At 34.0% G+C, this 23972-nt stretch overlaps 1 protein-coding gene across 5 annotated transcripts in view; it reads right to left on the bottom strand.

Annotated features, from left to right (window-relative positions):
- Positions 1-23972, bottom strand: part of GPATCH2 (G-patch domain containing 2) — a 103919-nt gene that overhangs the window by 14836 nt on the left and 65111 nt on the right. For all 5 annotated transcript variants that reach the window (XM_040697051.2, XM_015283655.4, NM_001031046.2 and 2 more), the window contains exons 6-9: positions 22439-22503; positions 20209-20248; positions 16987-17051; positions 1574-1656 (exon numbers count right to left, since the gene is read on the bottom strand). In XM_040697051.2, coding sequence (XP_040552985.1) covers positions 1574-1656; positions 16987-17051; positions 20209-20248; positions 22439-22503 — 253 coding nt within the window. The remainder of the gene's footprint in view (positions 1-1573; positions 1657-16986; positions 17052-20208; positions 20249-22438; positions 22504-23972) is intronic.

Genomic DNA, 23972 nt, shown 5'->3' with positions numbered 1-23972 from the left:
CTTCCATGTGGAAAAAATGGCACCTAACAACATTCATTGATGCTTGCTGAATGTATATGGAGACCGAACAGTGGATGTGAGTACAGCAAGGTTATATATTATCTACACCTATGTAGAAGTTGACCAAAGTTTACACTTGCTTAAAAATTTGTAATGATGAAATGCTGAAAAAAAAGTTGTGAGAGCACAGGAAAAAAATCCTCCCTCCTTCTGTAAAGAGTAAAATTTAGAAGATTACCTTGAATTTAAAAAGAAAATAACTCCTCAAATTACTTAAAAGGTACCTCATATGATACATTTACTCATCATTATTCTATTATCCATCAAATAAAAGAAAGTCCTGGGAATTCAGAATCTCTAAAACTGTAAACATAGAGATACACAATGTTGAATATAATGCATTTATTTTAGTATCAAAATATTGGCTTTGCAAAGTTGTGCAGAGGAACCAGATTGTAAAATAAAATACTGAACACTGAAAGCCCAAGGTAAAATGAACAATAAAATGAATTTCATGATATTTCATACCCTCTTAGTACAAAATGATATCCTTTAGTACTTGAAAGTTATCAAGTGAAAATCACCTTGTAGAAATAATTATATTATTCTCTCTTCAACCATTAAGTATTTTTCTTTCTTACTTCACATATGTTCAGAGTCTTAGAACCTGACCCACACATTCTCTTTCCATACTACTGCCACTAAGGTGCTTTAATAACATTTTTAATATTATTCTTAGTCTGTTACTGCCACTGAGGTTTAAAACAATGAAATTTAAGAAGAGGGAATTCAGCTGGAATACAAATATTAGGCTTCTCCAAAGACAGACATCTAGAATATATATGAAAAACCATATGTGTTATGTATGTTGCTATAATAACTTATATACGACTACCATGTACAATTCAGATTTACATATTACCAATACATAAAATGTCTTACACTGACACACACACACACACAAACACCCCTATTCTTTCCACTGTGCATATATATAATTAATACAAACAAACTGACAAGTGTCCTATAAATCACTGCTAGGTATTGAAAAAGTCATTTCACAACAGTGACATCAGCAAAATGCATGCAATGGCTGTGACCTCGCATCTGTAAAAAACTTACAGAAATGTGCTTGCAAGTTACTTCCCATTTAATCCACAGTCCTAATTTTAAAGCTTATCACCACCTTTTCAGTTGTTTGCAGGATATTTACTATATTCATATGTACTCCTCGCAGAAAAATAAAAGACAACTTAAGTCTTCTACCCTGTAATGCCTGAGCAGATGTGAGCCATAATCTTTACTGCCTGTGATTCTTAGAATATGAAAAAAAGATATAGTCTCTTTAAAGAAATGCTGTTATAAAGATCTAGAAATGGAAAATGTTTGAGGGAGAGATTAAAAAAAGAGATATACTCTTTTAATTCTACTAACAAATAAGGATAGAAAAATCTGAAGTTACAATATAAGTTACTGAATTTACCCAGCATTTATCTGGGTCACTGACCTACTGCTTCGTATTTACAGATTTAACATCTTGTGTTTTGTGTTCTGTCCCACTGAAATTGGTTACCTGTGGGTCCTGGCAGGGGAGCAGCTTTCCTTCTCCGTTTGATGTCTCCCATGCACAATGATCCTAAATGCACACTGGTTTGCCTGCAAGTAATTATAGGAGAAAACTATTAACAAAGGAAGAAAAATGCCACAAACACAAAGCTTGTATAATCCGAACCTATATCAAAACATTCAACTGAGATGAAGCTGCGCTGTGAAGCCACCAATCTTGTTTATATCGAAGCATAATTATGTTTGTTGACAAGTACTCAGTATCTAAATGTAGCACCATAAATTGTTCTTGGAATGAATAATATAAAAGAGATGCTTTTTAATTTTCAAAACTGGTGATCTTTCTAGCACAACATAAAACAAAAAACAAAAACACTGTTACTTCTGACAGGAAAATAGCTAAGATTAATTATCTAAAGAAATCACAATATTGTTGGTACAATATCAATTGGCTAGTAATGCCTAACTGTCAGAACAACATTTATTACAGGAAAACTGTTGTCAATTTCTTTTTGAAGTAAGACGAACAACAAATGAGAAAACATGAAACAGTGAATGCTTCAAAGGTATATGAAATCATCTTGCAGCACAACAGTTTGCCCTTTACTAATTCAAAGGTACAGTTATGATATAACGGAGCACAATGCCCAGTCTCTCATTAAACAATTAAAAGCTTAAGACTGGTAAACTGTTGGAGCTCCCTAGGATAGTACACAAGTCAAACTTACTACATTAAAGCCATCTACCTAGCAGTAAGGTACCACAGGGAAGGGTAAATTTAGAATTTCCAAATTAAGATTGTATTGCAAAATTCATTAAGGAGATATTATTTGTCTCAAAGTAATGTGCAATCCCTGTAAAAAGGAAAATACATACTTAGCATTTTTTTCTTTTTTTTTCTTTTTTTTTGGGGGGGGGGGGGGGGTAAGGAAATGAAATGGAACAGGGGATACATGGAATAATTTATAAATGCCACAATTTTAATGTTTCCAGATACGTTATTCAGAGCTGTGAACCTCTTACCACAGTATTGTAGTGAATTCTGATAAAACTACAAGCTGGGAACTGCATCTGATAGCCTACTGTAGTATAGTAATACTCTCACTCAGGGAATCTGCTTTCAGCATGGATATATGACCTGGCCTTTACTGTATGTATAATTTTTTTTTTTAAGCTGTGATGCCCCTAAATTAACAGCAAATGATTGTTTATGTTGAGAGACTTCAGATCTTTTCAATAATGTGAAGAGTGAAAAGAATATACTGATTAAAAAAATCACAATGTACAGTTTTCTGTATACTTAAAAGATACAGTAAACTAACAAGGAAGCACTTCAGTGCTTTTATTTAAATAGTAAAATATTCCAATAAATAGATTTCATGCAGAAATGTATTCCAGCTTCACTTAATGAGTTCCAATTACAACATGTTTTTCTCTTATTTTCAGTTTTTTTCTTCCTTGCAGTCCTAAGTTGAAATACACCCCATTTAACATCCAGAAAATGCAGTGGAACCACCATCCTAACATAGAGCTATATTTCAGTCCCAAATTCAGACAGAAATCAAGGAATGTAACTCATAACCAATTGTACAATACAGAAAATAAATACTTAAACATAATACGGGAAAATAAATATTTAAGAGATGCATACAACATTGATATTAAACATGTAGAATAATTTGTGTGGTAGTTTATATACCAAAAATGTGCAACTTTGCACTTTCAGAATGAAAAATGGAGAAAGTCTCCAAGAACACAAGCAGGATGAAAGATAAAAATTAATAAAGTCAGGCAATTGAACCTGAAGACACAAGCTAGAGCAGTAACAGCTAGCAGTGTTTGAGTTATTTTACCCAGAATTGATTATCTGTTATACTACATTGAGATATCCAGATTATTGATCTGTAAGATTATGGTACCTGGGTCTCCCCACCTTTCCTCCAGGCACAGGAATGGAGTTGCAACAAATAACACTAAGTAAGGACTACTTTGTTATTGTTGTCACCCTTCATGTAGAACACAGCAGTTACTTTTTAATTTAAAATCAATGAACATCTGAAAGGCAGCCTTGTTCCTTCAGCATAAATGAATCATTAGTCTTTGCAAGGCACAACAATCCGATCACCAGCCAAGGTGAGTGGGTATTTCTTTGTTGTTGAAAATTCCGTGTGCCACAAATAGCAGCATGCTAGGGTCCCAATTAAGCTTTGTCAAATCTGGTTTTATGGCCACTAACATCAAATCTCAGACTGGCTCTCAACGCAGAAGTGGAGTTCACTTTCACCAGGTCTTACCATCTGATATGCACCGCCAATTCAGATTGCAGTGAAACATAAAGCTAAGGGTTTTAAGAGGAATGGACAAGAACCATCACAGTTCTTGAACCAGCAGTTAGATGAAATGAAGCATCGTACTTCAGCAGAACACTACGTTTTGAAATGCTCGTAATGGGGGTATTAGAAAGTAGGGAGAACTCTGACCCTCAATCAGGCTAAGTTCAGCATTATGTTCCTTAGCATTAAATCAGAAGAGTGAGGATTACAGAAAGGAAGATAGCTATTTGCCTGACTACTCTCTGCTTATCCCTAGCTTGCTTCTAGCTATCATTTATAAATAGTGCTCTGCAGGGAAGCTAGGCATTTTATTAGGGAAAAAATAAAACTTGTTAAGACCACCTTGCCTGAAAACTTGGCTTTTGACGTGCTGGTGACAGGAACTAGAGCAAGCAGTGTCAAATGGAATAATTTTAAAGGAAAGACAACAGGAACTTGTCGCCTCATTGTATGCATTTACAAATAGAGGCTTTCCAGAGTATTAGGCCTAGTTAAAGCTGCCCTCTGGATAAAAAGTGTTCCCAAGCAGCCTCAGACAAGCTTGGGAGACAAACAGATGTGACTATGGTCCCTGGCGTTTGGCAAGAACACTCACTGTCAGTAAGAAAAATATGAGCATGGACAGGGCATCAGCTGCACCACGGCAGAGCAGGCCTGCGAGTGTCACAGTCGCGGCAAAGTTGTGGCAGGGGGAAATCAGAGGGCTGCAAAAGCCAGGCTGGTGTGAACTTACACTAGCATGCCAGGAATTGTTGTTGTTGTGGCATGCCTCAACATATTTAAAAAAAATTAAAAAACCTGGATAAACTACTGTCAACTTTTATTTATTTATTAAAAAAAAAATTGGGTGCTGTATTTAGACTCTTCATTATACATGGTAAATAAGAGCCTCGAAATGGAATATAGACTATAAAAGGCAGGAACAGCAAAACAAACAATAAAACTCTATGGAAATAATAACAATGAAAAGCACTTTTGATACAAGAAATATGTTTATCCTCTGTATAGAAGCAACATCACACAAAACTATTCAGAAGCATCTAGACATTGTGACAAACACTCACTCAGACAAATTCTGATATCCCCTTAAATAGTTGCAGTTTTCCTATCATTTTTTTTCTCAAGACACTTGCCCTTGTTATCATAACATACAGTTTTTGGCATCTTCAAATTCCCCAAAGAATTCTATCTATATCTACAGAACAGACTCCTTTTTTCCCCCCCATAATTAACAAAGCTGAATAAGTGATTTTCATGAGTGCCTTTTCTGTTACTCATGTCTTCATACAATCATAAAATAACAGAATGTTTGGGGTTGGAAGGGACCTTAATGATCATTTAGTGTCAACCTGCATGCCACAGGCAGGGTTGCTACCTACCAGATCAGGTTGCCCAAGGCTACATATAGTATCGCCTTGCACACCTTCAGGTGTCCAAGACATCTGTTAGAGGTTATATCAGATTTACATCTGCAAAATCCCTCTGTAGACAATGGGCCATTTGGTAACATCCCCCAAACAAACCATTGTGTGATGAAACATACAGCTCCGTGGCTTACATGGTAATCCACCTTGAGAGCAACTGTGTCTGAACACAGACCTCTGCTGCTTCTGCAGTTAAAAATTCACTAGTCCAATCACTGAGAAGAGTAATATGATAAACTGGTTAGTTGATACTCCCAAAAATGACTTTTAGCTCACTGATTTATTACCTGCTTCTGAAATCACAACTATTCCAGGAGTAGAAAACAACCAACCAAACACCTCACAACCCCTAAAACAAACTGCAACAACAATCCCAAACTCAATGCTCCCTCCAAATTAAAAACAAACAAACAAAAACCAAAAACCAACTAATCAAATCCAATAATTACTCTACAGTCTCTTCAGAAAGAAGCAATGAAAGTTGTTATTAATGCAGTTAACTTCATTAACATTCAGTATATTTAGTGTTAAACCATTTACCTTGCTACAGTGCAACACTGCTAAGATAACAAGTAACAGAGATTGTGGTTTTATGCTCCATGTTAAGAATGTATAAAAGTACTGATGACTAACAAAGTCAGATGGGGGAGAGTGCATTTTTTGTTTAACAACATTTATTTAATATCTATACTCTTGATTTGAAAAATCCTATGCTGGCGGCTATTATAACAGAACAATGTTTTGAAGAAGCCTGATTTCTATACTAAAACTAGGTGAACCTGTAATGATCAATACTAGCCTATCCATTATATTCCAACCAACATCTCTTTCTCACCTGAGGAACAAATCCACTGTTAACAGTGCCACACTAATTCTGCCACAGTATCAATGCATTCCTGCAGATGGCTGTAGAACTCTTCAATTTTATCACCAGAACGCTTTAGCTACTGTAGAAGCTTGACAAAAGTTTATAAGCAAAATTCTTTAAGAGACTAAAATAAAGCAAGAGTTGATGGGTTTGCAGTCTAGAAGGGACTTGAGAGAAATATTTTTCAAGTGGAAATGTAATTGCCACTGTCATTTCTCAGTCTTAAAATACAGATAAGAAATAGATATGAATATAGATATAATTGAAGACAGAATGCAGCGAGGACTATGATTCACATTACGCTTCAAATGCTTTGACAATTCCTTATAAACAGAAATTAAGTAGACAGTATGTGAAATAACATTCACATTAGCATAAAGATTAAAAAAAGCAACAGAATTCAAAACTGCATAACATAAGAAAGTCAATAAAATGAAGTGCATTGTGTAACTCAACTTTACAAAATCAAAGCATAATCTGAGTGAACTTCCCATTATTTAAACATCTTTAGCATGACATTATCACAGAAAGGGTTCTCAAATTCATACACATACTGGAGCTGTACTATAGATTCTTGTTCATTACATGGCTCAAAATGCAGACACCGTTGTATGCAGTTGCCAATGGAAGCACATTCATTAGCACTGCTTAAATAGAAAGCCTGGATGCATTTTTAACTCCTCCTGTACCCTTCTAACTCTCCAGAGGTGACTAGCAATGGCTTCAAGACCACCTGAGTTCACAGAACAGTTTATGATCACTTTAGAGTTTAAGAGAATTAAAAACTACTATGTACGTTTTACTAAACATCCAATCACATTATGATGAATGCAAACTTCTACATTTTCTTTTGACCGAGTGTCCAGATGTGGGCACAGCCTCTGGCTTCCATGCAAATGGCCAGAGAACTGTAAACCTGTGATAACATTTGTGCCTTATGAACAATTACACATATGGGTGGCTTCTTGCCCATTCTAAATAAGGTTTCCACACCCTCTCACTCTCTAAATAAGCACACTGCATATGCAGTTCAAGCAGATTTTGTTTTTAATAGGTGAAATCATTCACTAATTTATACATATTCACTCAAATTAACATCCTGGAGATTGTAGAAAGAACAATACAATTTCCCCCATACCTTCAGAACACTACAGAGTTGACAGTATTGAAGGCATTTCCTTCTTGGCTATGAGTGGTAAATGAAGGCTGCTGCAAATTAATCTTGTCTACAAAATACGCTAAAAGTTTTCACAGTAACTCTTCATTCAGTGCTAAAGAACTGGCAAAATAATATGGAAATACAACTCATATGTAGCATAAACATTAATTTTTAATGGTTATGAAGACGAATATAGATTTCTTCTTGGTATGACTTTTCTCAGACATTATTCACATGAAATCAGTTCCACATTTGATTCCTCTACTTCCTTTACAAACATTGTAGCTTTTCTTCAAACTTGTTTAAAGAATGACATCATCCATACAACAGATTGAAGCATCTGCCTCCACAAGTGTGAAAAAATATATTAACCACAAGAGCTATGCACTTCATTGTCCTTTTACTAAATTTTAAACAGCTGTGATAAAACAGTGCATGTCAAACTCCTTTCATATTAAGCCAATCTGTTCACAACATAACTTTCAACATAAGGATGACATACCTGTTTTATTGAAAGTCTTATGGCAATACTATCATTAATAAGAAAAATAGTTTTCCCCCTGGCCATGTCAGCTTATCTCATCACCAAATACCGTATCCTAATACCTTCCTCTGTGTTACCTTTTCAGCACTTCTAGGGGTCATTCAAATATAGAAGTAGCACAAGGTCTGAAAGTCTATACAGGTACAACAAATACTATGGAAAATAAAATTTTACACCACTACAAACACTGTGATACCTAATCACAAGTCACTCATGCTATATTTGCAAATCAAGAGTCTCTAAATTTTTTTCTGTATTAGAGGCCTACTGCCCTCAGAAAGGATAATGCATTGTTTTTTTCTTGTTTCTAATTAGTAATTTAAGCATATGTTCAGCATTTAACTCTAAATGTTTGCCTTTTCCCCAAGCTCTAAGACAGCTGTCCAAGATGTGAATGCCAGAAAACATTTAAATATCAACATCTGTTGAATTATGTTAATTTAGTGTAATATAATTGGGCATGAGTTGGAATTGATCAAAAGTATATGAATTACACAAAGGCAAATCTAAACCAATATCTTAGTGTACAAACAAGCCACCAAGGAACACTGATGGAATAGAACTAAAAAATCTACTTCTGGTAAAAATTAAATTGCTAAAACTACAGCTTTTTTCCACAAATGACATGATTTCGTGCGTTTAGAAATGATTATTTACAGCAAAATATTTCAAAATAGTTTTGAATATATATTTTTCATTATGATTTTTAATCACAGAACACCTGATAAAAGTAAGTAATGCTCATCTTAGTGTGATTACGTAATATAGACAGAAAAGAGTTTCCACAAATAATACCATTCTGATATAGGACAATATTGTTTCACAAATTCTAAAGCAAACGTTCTTTTGTTCCTTTTTCATCTTTTGACAACATCATTAATATCCAAAAGATATGGGTCCTCACGTAGACTGAAGCGATTTCAAAGCGTCTTTTTGACTTGAGCAATAACCATGGCCTTGAACAGATACTTCCACGTAAGGACTGGATAGCTTACTCAGCTCCACTGTTCATTACAGATATTTCTGAATAGATATTTGTTTACTGAGCATGACATTCACTAAATATAGTCAGCACAGGACAAATGCAACTTGCTGAAAAGCCTTGCAAATATAGTTCTGGATTATACTCACGTTTCTATAGTTTTAGACTATAGTCATGAAGGGATAGGTTAAAATCACTGCAAAAATTTCCGATAACAAAGAGCAGGTAAGGAAGAAGCTAAAGAAGCACTGACTGACGTCCTCTGTTCTCTGTTAACTGATGATACTAGTACTTCAAAAAGCCTTGACAACACAAAGTCCCAAATCCAAAAACAACATGTTGATTACTGTCCTCTTCTTCCTTTTGGTTAGGACAGTTTTTGAATGACAGTTTTCACATAGGCTGAAATATGTTATTATACTCGATGACCACGATTTTGAAATATCAAAGAAAATAAAGAAAATTCTGCATAATATGAAACAAGCTACTCACATTTTCTAAAATGTCTCTTCTTACAGAAAACCACAGTCAGAAGAGAGGTCACAGTGCCTATGCCTGTCACTAAGAATTTTACTTAACTTGCACCTATGGATGCTACTCTAAGTATATGAGATCCAGGGATTCATCTAATACTAGCAAGAACTTAATATAAAACTTACAAAAACACTTAAATTTACAAGAACAGAAAAATGCAATCCCACCTTTCTTCCATGCATAACTATTCATCCTTAAGTTAAAGGAAAACAGCTTTCATGTGCCTGCATGGTGTAAAGACAGAGAGGACCTAATTTTTAGGTCATCCTGGTACAAATCATTTCCCCAGTACGAGTAATTTTATGACTACACAAAAACTCATGCCGAGACAAATGAGTGCTGTAAAAACAGAAAGCAAGAAGGCCTGTTCTGATTGCAACATTGTTTACCAACAGACTAAAAAGTTAAGGGAACTTCAGCTCAAGTTTTGGAGCACAAACTGAAGTAAGCTTCAATCTGGCAACTACTAAAAAGCATAGCTAAAAACAGGTGTGAGAAACAAGCATATCATACTGATTTCAGTTATTCAGCATACTGAATTCAGTTATATGAAACTGAGAAACTTACTATCAATTCATTCAGAGTAAAATTCAACCTAGACTGTATATCAGGAAGGTCCAGAAGTATTCTGTCATTCTATTTTTTTTTAAATAAGGGCTAATTAACTTATTAACTTGATAGTTAATACATTCATGTATTGTTGTAATTTAATTTTAAAATATTTTTTTCCACTATTATTTAGCAGCTTATTTATGTACAATATCATGAACTATATTAGCTTTTAGTACAATAATAATGAAATTGTTTGTGGTTTTGTAGTTAAAACTTAGCTTTACATTACAGACGCAATGAAAGAATGTATTTTGCAAAACAAAGTTGGAGGAGTTGAGTTAAAATAATATTGCACTTTAAAGATAGTGACTAATATTAATTTTATCAATGGATACTGTAATCTATCCAAGAATGAATACGGGATCCTAAATATTTCCTTAAAATATTTTTTTCCAAAGCACAACATACTAGCTACCCTTTGAAATCACAACCAAACTGCTCTTCCTTCTTCCTGCACAGGCAAGACTTTTTATGACCTTAAAAATAAGGTCATTGTACAGAAAACTACATCAGGAATTGCCCTCTTTCAAAATGGCACCATCTCTTTTCAAAGAGGAAAAATTGCAAACTGATGAAATAACATTGTCCCTGAGGGTGATGACAAGGGAAGAAAGCAATGTGTCCTCAAACATTCACATAATTTAATCTGGAACTGCAAATATTATTAAGCACCAATCATAAGCGTAGAGTTAGTGCTTCATGGCACTCCAAAGACGAGATAAAACTGCTTAGTTGTTAATTTCTAATGATGTAAACACATTTGGAGTTTAATATTTTATCTGAATCTCCTGCATGATTGATTAGCGCAGGGGTTATACCATATTAACTTATTACCTTTAATAGTTGTACACTTAAATTAAAATGTTTAAACATTACCTTTTAAAATATTTTTGTTGGGAGTATTTCTTCATGTGATGGTAAAAATGAACCAGGCAGTAAAGCAGCTACGCATTCCTTAGCTTTACTGCAGTGCATCTATATGCACATCTTCATGTGTAATTTTCAAAAAACTGGCTGAATTTACCTCCTCTGGTATTGTAATTTCATTCCACAAAAGCCACATTAAACAATTACAGTACTTGTAATTAACCAGTAGTCTAATGTACAGTTTTCTTATCCCAATCTATTAACAGCTGCTCAAAAATGTAGTAATTAATGGTTTCATTTATTTTTGGCAAACCTGCAAGACGACAAATAGTTTTGTATCTGCTGCAAATTAGGACTCTTTCCCAAACAACAGATGACACGGTGGGAAAGAGGGAGCAGATAGAATACTTGCACATCTTTGTTTCTTTAGAAGATCAAATAAAGAGCAGCTGTAATTCTATTTGTCACATCTGTGAAAAGAATGTACTGTCTTTGTATCATCAGATGAAACTGAACAAGTGTTATACAAACATATAAATAGGGGTCTCCCTTCCAAACTGGGAAAGGCTGAAATTCATATTGCTATCCAGAGGAAAAACACACTTTTGAAAAGCTCTCATCAGCTTTGGTGCTACTTTTCTTCTAGAAACTTTCTTTAAGAGAATACTGTTAGTCATAACAAATAAATAAATCATAAACATACATACTTGAGAGATGACACCTTTTACCAACACAGGGCATAAATTTAATCTGGAATGAGAACAGCTAAGGAAAGAAGCGAAGAACTTGCAGAAAACCCAGGGAAGTTATGATTAACATTCTTTTAACTGACACTCATCATTATTTAGTATAATCTGACATTTCCTTCACATAACGAACTACTTCCATAGCCCTCTTCCATTAAGGTCTCTCCTGTGGAGAAACACGTATTTCAGCCTATGTCATTTGCCATTGCAAGAGCATGCTTTAAAGCCTTCTCGACAACTCAAGAGAGGACAGCAACAAGTGGCCACTGGAAGAATGGCACATAGTCTTCCCTCTGCATTACAGTTATGGCTAAGTAGATGCCTCTGCTGATTTTTAAGTAAACATCAAGGTTCTACCTCAAGTTATGATCTACTCTGCAGGCACAAGAAGTGGATAACTAGTCCATCCTAAGCTACATTGACAAGATTGTTAGCACTGCACCAGCTACCTCATTTAACCCTAGCTTGAATAATTCTATACCACTTTGAAATCACTTTTGTGAGTAAGACTTTGTTCAAGCCAGGACTGAACTGTATAAGAACATACAAATAGTTTTTTTTCCTTTTAACAATCACTGCGCGAGCACTTGAGTGTGGAGAGCCAACATGGAGTCATCAAGATCAACTAAAGAATTTGCACATAGCAGCAGTTTGGACACTATTCTCTTTTCAGTTTCTCCATCCATGCATGTGCCATAAATTCTTACAGTACAATAAGAAAAAAATAAATATGTAGATATAATAATGATCGATACTTAACATAAGCATGTTGTAAAAAGAAATAAGGCACAAGACCATTATGTAAAGGAAACAATTATGAGTTTAACTTATTTAGTAGAAGTGGTTTCCCAATCTGAAATGTTGTTTCTAGATTACAGTATAAATAACTAGTTACAGTGTTGACTGTATAACCAAAAGTAAAAAATTAACTTACTTAAGCACTCCTGTTATTCTGTCAAATGAGAATATGGCAGCATCTCCTAGCTTTACAGGATATTGTGAAGACAAATACATAAAAAATTAAGACATGCAGATAGTTATGTGACAGGGTTCCCATAAATACTTAACAGTATATCACTTGTTGAGAACAACAAAGTTATAGTAGCTCAGCAAGATATGGTTCAACTCTGTCTCAAAAGCTGACCAAACAAATGTTCTTCGCACTGGGGAATCTTCCTTAGGTACAACTCCTTTTTCTAATATTTTACAAAATTGACTTAAGAAAATGCGTTTCACCTCATGCTGGGAGCACGCAAACAAAGAGCACATGCTAAGCTATGGCAGCTCAGCTGCCAAGCAACAACTTGTTAACTTGCCATAACTCAATCATGTTCAATTGTTTGCCCGCAGCCTCAGGCTACAGACAGACATTTGGTCTGCTAACAACTGCACCAGATGAAGACATTACTATCCCAAGCTATTTGTTATCACACATCTGCTAGAGATTATCATCTCCACAGCTCTGCTGGGGGAAGAAATCATGTGAGCACTCCCTAAAATGGTTTGTACAAACCCAGCCAATTTAATTTAAATAGGTGAGTTAAGCTAACCAGGCTGGTTTTGCCCAAAGCGTATTAAAAAAATACAGACAAAAAACCTACTTTACTGGCAAAAGGCTATAGAATGAAAACAAGCAGCTGGGAGAATTAACACCTTCAAGCAGTGTAGTGGGATGTGGGAGAAAATAGTTCCTGTTCTAATGCAAAGAGATAATATAAACAGAACTTTTTCAAGGCTGTGTAGGAGGAATAAACACACTGCTTTAAACCAGAAATACGTAGCGCTGTTTATGTATTTTCAGTAATCAGTAAGAGAAGGGTTTGCTTGCAAATATGACATAAATAAATATGTGTATTATAAATACACAAATACAGAAGATCACATGTTGAATTGTATCAGCAGCATTTAATTTATCCAGTTTCTATGTTTTGTGGTGCAGGTTATCCCTTCCTAGCATTTTGTTCCTCAGTAGCATTATTAACAGTCCTCAACAATCAAAAGATCCTTCCAACAGTAAAGCTTGCTATTAATTTGCATAAGATTGACTTATAATTATTGTTTTTGACAGAAGAACCCTAATAAAAACAACCTGGTATGATAAATCTTACCCAGAAAGTATAAGCAGTACTCCACTGTGGATAGAAAGTTTCAGACCACTGCAGTGCTTAGAGCTCCACACCTTTCTGATGTATTTACTCCATAAATTATTCCACAAGTCACCAATCTAACATAATGCAGGTACTTACATATTGTCTACTTGCTGAGACAAGAACTGTGTTCAGTCACCCAAAAGGGGTAAGGAACAGTCCAAGCAAGCATAAAAAACATGCGTGTATACAATTTTGTTACATGCATACCAAAAAAGAAAAAACGTTTTCAAGAACAAAAATAAAAAGATAAAGTCCACCGCTAAAAATACAGTTGCATGAAAACCATATAAAGAAATAGATGGAGAAATTAAATCTTGCAGTAAGAGAATCAGATTAAACTATATTCTAGGTAAGTACAATAATTCTATAGAATTTCCAATCCTTACTCACTGTTGTTATTTTATCACCACATTTAGCAGCTGAACAGCAATACAGGGTAAAGATACAACCCTTACTTGTTGTGTACTGATCCAAATTACCTCCAATGCATCAATTAGTTTAAATAGTCTAAAACATGAACTAATTTAGTATCAGTTTTAGAATGCTTCAGACTCTCAGATGTGAGTGAACACCTGCAAAAGAATGCAGATAACTGCACAAGAACAGAGAACAATACAATCAAGAAACACTCACTTCAAGGACACTTAATTCAGAAAGGATCTAAAATTTGATCTGGTATGACCTCTTGGCACTTTTATCTCAGTGGTGATTTTTTTATTGTTATTTTCATTGCTATTGTTTTTGTTCTTTGTTTTCTGTTCTAAAGCATCTGTGCGTACACAAAATTCTAAATGACAGATTTCTATTGTAATATACTATACACAATGAAATTGCATATTTATAATAAGGCTGAGATCACCATTTTATTAACTGTACATAATATTTGCCATTAAAACAGTAATTTTTATAAGTACTTTAAGTAAAAATGTTTTCTCTGTATCGAGAGAAAGTAACACAGTAGAAACAACAGTTTATAAGTTTTAACACAGGCAACCTCCAGTATTAACCTTAAATAAATCTTACATTTCTTAGAACCATACAACGCCTTGTGTTGGAATGAACCTTAAAGATAATCTATTTCCAACTCTCAGCCATGTTCAGGGTTGCCACCCACATCACACGACACTATGAATTTAATTTATAAAAGAAGAAATACCAGACAAACTGTCATGAATTGAATGAGGGTAGATACTATGAACTTATGATGACATCAAATATGTATTTGTCAGATGCTGTTCCTGTGTACGTGAAGAAAAATCAAAAGCTGTTCTCACCAAAATAGATAAAAAAGTGAAATGAAGAATACTAAAACTTGTAGGAAGAAAGTAGTCCCCAGGAATGTTATCGGCCTAACAGAAAAAAGGACTGCACATAGTGCAAATCAAATTCTTATTTGCAACAGTTAAACTGTGGCAAGCCTGTTAAAATTCATTCAAGGTACAGCATATAATTGCTTACTTAATATTCTAAGAGTTGTCACATTGTAAAAAATAAAATAAAATAGAATTAAAAAATTACCATAAAAGTCTGAGAACTTATTTTCCATTCATTCTCAAGAACTGAAAATAAAGGTTCTATGGTAGGCAGAGAAAACTTTCTATTTTTCTGAAACACCACAAATACTTACTGTGAAATAACCTGATGATAACCCAGCAGATGATCTTGCTATTTTTAAGCATACTACAATATGATAACATACCTTGGTACTATGTTTATTGCAATAATAGTTTATGCAAGTCTTAGTTTATTTATTAGGATTTATTTGGAAATACAATCTACCAACCTACTGCGGATTTGGACGTGAAGAGAAGTTGAAGATCACTCATATTTAATGTTATTTAAAAAAAAAACCAAAAAACGAAATTCTCTTCTAACCACCTGTGTAAGTATCAATCACTTTGAGAGAACTTCACTGACCAGAAAAATAAACAAGAAAGTTATGATTCTGAATTCCTCAGACACTGTTCCAGGGTGCTAAGGCGTAAAAAAGGTCCTTAAAAGACTTCAAATATAATCTGCTTCTTAATGTCCACTTACTCTCTGTTTCAAGTAAACAGTTAGATAGTGTGTACTTACAGTGAAGATTCTTATCTAATTTGGACTCAAACTAATATTCTAAGCAAAAATACAATGTGATAAAAATATTTGCTAGAAAATGTATGCAAAACTTTTTAGATTTCTTTGCTTAATAATTAAAAGGCTAGATAGGCAAAGCCATCATTTCCAAAGATGAATGACCAGCACTTGCCCAACCAGCATTTTAAAAACTATGTAAGTACAATTTGAATACAATGACAGATTCATATTTAGTATGCATACTTTTGAAGGAAGTATTGATCTCACTTTCCAGTTATTCATCAAAGCAATTATTTAATAATGTGAAAAACTTATTTCAGGATGACTACTTACAGGATGACTACTTACATATTACAAGGTAAATGCTTGAAAGACAGGTGTATTGTAAAATGCTATTGGTTTGTGTGAGACAATGACACAAATGTGTGATAACTTTTCAAAATAATTTCAGGACATTATGTGTACACAACAACATTACAATTCTGAAAAGTGCTGTGCACAGAAAGCGAAATATTCCCACAGTTCCTCACTTTTGAGAAAAATACTAGAGTTATAAGAATTCTTTTGTCAGACTAGACTGATTCAGCATGTAATGTACACAAAAACCCCTCTAGGAACAGACTTCTAGACTAATGCCCATCAGCTCAGTATTTAACACATTGTTTTGAGGGGGAGGAAACAAGCTGGAGGATAGAACTAGATTTGTATGATTAGTCTTCACATTGAGCTTCTTGTTGTTGAAACATGACTTAAGAACAATTGAAGTGTTATGGTATTTATGTTGACTTCTTGATTTCAAAAGTTAGCATGCATAATGGTAATTTCATACATTTTCAACAATTAACTTAGATGCCAGAAGCACAAACCTTGCTTCGGTATCCATTTAATTCTCATGTTTATTAAAAAGATTGAGTTTATTAAGTGTAGTCGGATACAGACACCGATAAAGTCTGTGCCAGCAAAGATTAGGTTATACAAAAGAGACTGTTTAAAGTAAACCTCACACAGAGAAAAACACTGAAAATAGCCCCATATATATATAAAAATTATGTAAAAAATTAAGAATTAATAAATCAAGAACTGCATTAACAGTTGTAGAGATGGCTGCAAACAACCCAAACTTACCTGCTAGCTGTTTTTACAGAGCTGTTCTTCTTGTGTCCTCTGTCCGACCGGTTGTCTCGCAAGAGCTGAAGATATTCAAAGAATTGCTCAGAATAGTTTCATATGCAATGCCTCTATTTATCTTTTAGAAATGTTATTCTTTTCTGACTTTTGAGTAATCCTTCAATAATGTTTTCACCCTGGAGTCTAAAACTGATGGGTGCCTAATAACATTTTATGGTAATAACTGAGATTGCAAGATACATTCACAAACACGCACCTTGTTATAAATTCCCAATTAATTGAAAATGAAAAAATAAGCATTCTAAAAGCACATTACAAAGCCATTCACAATGTCACATTTTACTTATCTCTAGAATTTTTCACAATTTCCATGGTCAAATTTTTAAATTTTAAAATCAAAAGTGTTGGGGAAGACTTAAATTATGAAAAAAATACATTCAGGTTGGTGCTTGTAGCTAAGCAAGTATGAAGCAGTCATAAATTTCTCTAAGCCCCAGGAGTTTTTATAATTTGAAAGCTGCAGAAGCAACAAAAACACATTATTAAAGCTTCCCATGATAGTGGTGAAGCAGGGATAATGAAGGAGCTACTTAACTGTAGTAATGTCTCAAGCTATGGAACAAGCTTTGATTAACTCCTTTTTAGACAAACAATGGAAGACTTTTCGTTAGGATCATCTCCAAAACTCAGAATTATATTTCTAGCATTCTGATATTTATCAAGATGGGTGAAGTGGCAGTTAACAGCAAAGAAATGCTGTTAAAAAGTTGTAGTAGTGAAACCAAAAATCATCAGTATGTAAAAAATAGAAACATTTCTTAGAGCTATTCATATATTGAACAAAGTACAGAGTGAACTTAAAAGTTCACTGGAAATTCTTGAATGTTATGATTTGGTCAACTATAAACTATAGTTTCATCTTGTGTATGAGCATGAACTCAAAAAAAAAAAAAACCAACAACAAAAGAACACCTATCTAAAAATTATGCTTAATTTTTCCCTAAATTTTTATTGCTTGCTTCTTGCATAAAGACTACTCCTTGTCATTTCAGTTATCAAATTTCAGATGCAGTGAATAAGCATGCTTTTATTTTAAAAGGCAATCAAAGGATGTGAAAAGAGATATTATTCTGATACATCATTGCAAGTTATATTTTTTTTCCATTTTCTTATGGTCAACGAATCAGGGCACTTGCAAATTGCATTTAAATATAGCCACAATTCTTACCAGTATGATTATTATATAGCGTGCATTTATCTCATGATGTGATAAAGACAACATTTCTATTATTATCAATACTCTGGCTGAAAAGTAAATTGAAATTATATCTTATGAAAATACAGATCACTAGTCAGATTTTAATTACTTATTTTCTAATGTAACAATTTTAATTTCAGAAATTAAAAGAGAAAGTATTTAGCCTGCATAACCTACAGTTATACAGTATTGATCTTCACAACTTCAGGGGGAACTATATAGTTCTTAGTTCTTATATAGAAGTATATAGTTTTCATTTCTTATATTGGTCTAACAAAAACAAACGAATGAACAAAAAAAAAAAAAACCCAACAAAACCGAACATGATACCCCAGAAGCATGAGTGTTATTTGACATTAGCTTTACTTCAGAATTCATTAATAGTCTTAGTAAAGAACAGAGTGAATTTAAGACAATCTCTGAAACTGCAGCCCTTAGGAAATGCAAAATAAACATGTAGAATTTAAAACTAATTCAAAGCTACTGCTATCCTAGAAAAGATTATACTCCAAGACAACCAATGTATAAAAAAAACCACTCAAAAATAATTACTCAAATTCATTTTAATCTAGTAAATTTTGATACTTATAGAATCAAAATGTTAGGAATGGGATAAAGATACCCCAAGGGAATCTTTTATCATGATTAAGACGAAGCATGCTCATTTTTAAAATCCTGTTCTACTGTGATTCTTCTACTAAGAAACACATTTCAAAATGATACGAGTTAAAATGAATTGTATAAAGCTGTCTGTTTAGATATTAAGTGAGTGTCAGTCAGCTTACTGTAAGATGTCAGAAGTTCTCAATTGATAGTTAAAACTGTACAATACACTTTTTTCCACTCCAACAGTTTTGAGCAGGTAAAATAGAGATGCAGCTTTGCTACGGAGCTCAAAAGAAGTGGGGGGCATGGGAAAAGGAATGTGCTGATTTAAACTTGGACTTTCTAGAGTTACAAGTGCTCATGATGGATCACCCTATGATGAACCTTTCAAAAGATTCTATGCACCTTTTTTTTTTTCTGATGTCTCAAATCTATTTAAATTTGTAAGCACACAAGTAAACTGGTACAGATCTAATTACATCAACTGTGTTATAACAATTTTTACCAACTGAAAAGCAAACTGTGGAACTGTTGTCTTAAACTTTGATGCATCGCTAATTTATTCAGCTACTTAATATTCAATATTAACTATGCAAAACCAGATATATTTTCATAGTTGGAAGTTCTTGGACAGTATGTTCTCTTTGGATCCTATAACCGTCCATAAGGAAAAGTATTCCTCCATGTCTGAAAACAAGCTAAAATTAAGTGTTATGTCTCTAACAAAAAATCAACATGCCTTCACATTCCCTTGAGCAGTAGGCTTGAGCATCTTAGGAACTATACTGTAAGGGCTCAGTAGATAAGCCTATAGTTTATCCTAACCAATAGCTGTATCATGGCACTCTTTGCTTAGCTGGATACAATGGAAATTTAAGAGCTCTTTTTCTGCTACTGCTGTGGTCTTTTTAAACAATGAAATTAAGAAAAATTGAAATGAAAATCATCCTGCAGAAGCCTGCCCACCCTTGTCACCATTATGCTTCATTCACAAAAGTCAGCAAATAAATTTTGTTTTACTGCATTTTAAGAAAAACAGTATTTAGATATTTGACGATTAACAAAACCTTTCTTTAATAAAACAAAAACGCAACAAAGCAAGAGACTTTTTCATTTAACCTGTCAAAACTTAAAGAAACTTAACTGAAATTTAGTTACTAACTCACAACTTTTAATTAAGGGAAGAATTTTTTTGAAAGGCATTGCTGTTCATAAATTTTTTTGCAAGGAAATATGAAATGATACCTGTTTTGTCAATCACTTCTTTAAATATTAGCCTGCTGCCTCCGGCACAGAGGTAGTTAAATTTCTTAACACATCTCAAGTAAACTGGTTTTGATCAAAACAGTTCTTACCTGGCTATGTTCCTTCCTAGCCCCAGGGCTAAACCAATGGCTGTGGGAGAAGAAGAAAAGACAGGTTTAACAATATAACTAACAAAGCACATGCTGTCATATGACCAGCCTGTGCGTGCTTTTGGGTATTTTATTGTCTGCCAGGAAAATACAGCCGTTGGCTACGCTTTATTTTAATGGGATATTTTTATTGAACTCTCAGTCTGCTACAGTTCTGAAAGAATACACTACAAATTTCACTTCTCAGTAGCCACTGGATTTATAGGTAATTATATTTTGCCAGAGAAGGTAAAATAATATAAAAATGATAATATTTTAATATACTATAATGCACATGCTATAAATAAAAGTAATCTGATATTTAATCCTGAAGTGTTATTTTTTAATGATTATAGTTGGAAGGATTTTTAAGTACTGTGGACTATTTGGTAACTGTTACTGCACTACCTCACAAACTGAGGTCTGAGTTTGAATCTAAAGTGAAGTTCAAAGTCAGCAGAATTAGTGGACTCTTACCTACATACAATTACACAGTTTTGACTATTGGCAGCCTTATTCCAAAGAGTTATTGCAATTGTTTGCAATTATGACTGTAGCACTTTTTCTGAAGTTATTAAATATAATAGTTTATTTCCACTTTTTCTGCATAGCATACTGGAGCACCTACGTGTTGATGCTAAAATGTTAAGTTTAACTAGCATACTTTGAGAGGAAGCAAAGTCCATGGTACTGTCTGAGCAATGAAGGCTACTCCAAAAGTAACATCCCCGATTTAATTATGTTGTATAGCTATATCAGATACAGATGGTGGTGATATCGTAGTAGAGGTTGAACCATCCCACAAGTATCTTGTTACATTTTATTGTCACATGACGGATGGCAGCAGAGGGGCACTCTGGCACAATGGCAGCTGACATGCAAGTGCACATGAAGAAAAGGTGCATCGCTGAATTCTTTCATGTGGAAAAAAAGGCACCCAATGACATTCAACAACACTTGTTGAACATTGATGGAGACCAAACAGTGTATGAGAGCTCAGTGAGTGCTATGTTTCAGCAGTGGTGACAGCAACAGTAGGTCAATCTCCACTGGTGCAGGTATTGATGAGTGCAGCATGCAGGGTTTTGTTTATTTCTGCCAAATATGAATAGTTAATGGCAGTGAAAATATTGAAAAACATTGTATTGTAGCTGTGAATTTGTACTACCAAATAGCATTATTGTGCTCTTTGAATCTGTTGCAATTTCTATGCAAATTAATTGGAGGTATTACTTTCAGAGCAACATATGTAAATTAAGTCCCAAATCTGAAAGCTCTTTGCTGATGATCAGTCCATCTTCTCATTCACGTATTGTACAGAATTATCATACAATACCAGTTGTACCTGAAACCTATGTATTGCTAAATCCTTTTTCTACTTTCGAGATAATTAAAGAAAAAGAGAAGTGTGCAATTAAAAAAAAAGAAAAAAATAGAAATGACAGCAAGAAAGTTACACATATACTCTGAAATATAAATTAGTAGACATTAACAAGAGCTGGACACAAAAGGTGTTCAACAGCTGCACTGAACAGTTCAACTTTCAGATGTATGATTTGGAAATTATAGGAAAGTTACCTTATTGTTGTAATTATTCAAAAAAGGTTACAAAAGGATACAACTAACGTTGTTAGCTGTACAGAACAGCAGTTCATATTAATGGCACACTGGAGTAGCTAAATAAACTAAATGACATTCTTTATTTGTGTGTGTCCAAACAATTAATGCATTTTTGTGAAAATCATGATAATCTTTTTCCTCACATGATACACAACGTTTAAGATTCAAGAAAGTGATGCTTTTTTATTTTCAAGAATTCAAATGAGGCATTTCTGAAATTGTTTACTTTTGAAAAAAACAAAGCATGTCTTTTTAAACATCCTGTTACATTTGATATCTATCCTATTTTAGAGCACTAAAGAGTGATGCTTTTTAGAAGAGCATAGACTTAGCTGGTTAATAAAAATACATTTACAAAGCGTTGAACTGCATGTTTCATTAAGAAACATAAAACGAATTACAAAGGATTATACGTGTTACTATTAAATAAAGAACATTATATGTAGCTGAGCTGAGGTTCCCTTATCACGTTCACACAGTTCCATGTTTGCAAAATGTGGCTTTAGGGGAGAGGTACTACTGTAACGCAAACAAAAATAAAAATATTTCGAAGTCCAGTACTGATACTCACTCGTGATGAAGAGAATCCTGGGACAAGTGAATTGTCTTTCTGCTACCACCTGGTCCTGGAGTTATCTATGGGAGAAAAGTAGAAAAAAAAAATTTCTTTGAATAATGAAGCAGCATATGAACACAGAGACTGTTTATTAAGGAAGCATATTGCACGTACTGAATGCTGTATCTAGTGTACTGTCTCAATTTTGTAAATGCAATTAGCAATATCTGCATTTTTAAATTAAAAACTGGGTGCAGAAAGTTACTGTACAGGATTTACTAAAATCCTTTGGGCCTACTTCTGATTGGATGTTAGACATTTACAGATATCTGGGGCCCACATTACTTTTTGAAGGTCCGTGAAGTGCTTACTCTGAAAAACTGAAAGTGAGGTGGTTTGAAAATCCCATTCAACATAAATAAATATATTAATAAATAGAAATCTACTCAGCCTTTGAAACCCCAACACAAAACTCTTGAAACTCAAGTTGATGCAAGAAAAAAAGCGAAGAAAATGACTTTTACCATACTATGTTGTATAGTTTTTTCCTAGCCCTTTATATGCACTGAAATAAAAATGACTTAGTAGACTTAAATTAAGAGTAATCATAAGAATTCATGACAGTGCACGTAGAATTTTCCTGTAATGTGCAGATGGTAATATTCCGGTATTATTCAAATATGCAATCAGTTTTATTTTTATAATCTCCTTAACAGAACTAATTTGTCTGCACATGTAGACAGGCAAAAGAAGAATTAGGGACCACCCAATGAAACTGATGCTTGAAAAAAGAAAAAAAAACAAAGCAGAAGGCAAACAATTCCTGCTGGAGGGAATGCAGGAACTGACTTTTAGTTCCTTGGAGATAGCTCTGCAGTCAGTAGAAGTGGGAAAGAAGTCAGACATTCTGTCAGTTTTGAAAGGAAACAACAAAATTCACCAATAATAAGCTCATATGGCTCAGACTTGCCAAAAGAAAATAAGCATAAGGTTCACAAATAAAAACAGCCTATGATTTACGTAAAGAACAATGAGTCCAACTTTTAAAGAAAAACATCTCATGATAGAGAAAAACCACAGCAGTTGGAGCTCCAAATATACAAAACTTTGAAAGAACACTTGTGAAGTAATTTGAAAGCCTCAACATTTAAGTACTTGACTCTATTCTGTTTCTTAGTCCTTAAAATGAACAAGGGGCCTAAAAAAGGGACCCCTAAAATGTTGTCACTTTTCTGGCTGGTGGTGCTTGAAAAGAAAGTACTGCAGAAAAACCTTTGCATGCATTAAAAACCCCAGTAGAGAAAATGACGGTGACTACATAATTTTACTATCTGAAGGATTCTCTTGAGCACAGAACACACACGGAGAACAGCACACCTAGTGCTTTACTGGCTTTTGCAGTTTACTGTTTTACTAGAGTTAGAGGCTCTACATAGCCACATGACAGCAGTAAATCAGTGACCAAAGTTCAGACAACTTCTACACTGTTATTCATCTATTAATTGAGAGCAAGAAAAACCAGTTCACAAAGACACCCAAAAATACGATC

Source organism: Gallus gallus, chromosome 3 (genome assembly GCF_016699485.2).
Source record: "Gallus gallus isolate bGalGal1 chromosome 3, bGalGal1.mat.broiler.GRCg7b, whole genome shotgun sequence".
NCBI classification, from domain to species: Eukaryota; Metazoa; Chordata; class Aves; order Galliformes; family Phasianidae; genus Gallus; species Gallus gallus.
The sequence above is the reverse complement of the archived record's forward strand: the minus strand, read 5'-3'. Positions and strand labels throughout refer to the sequence as shown.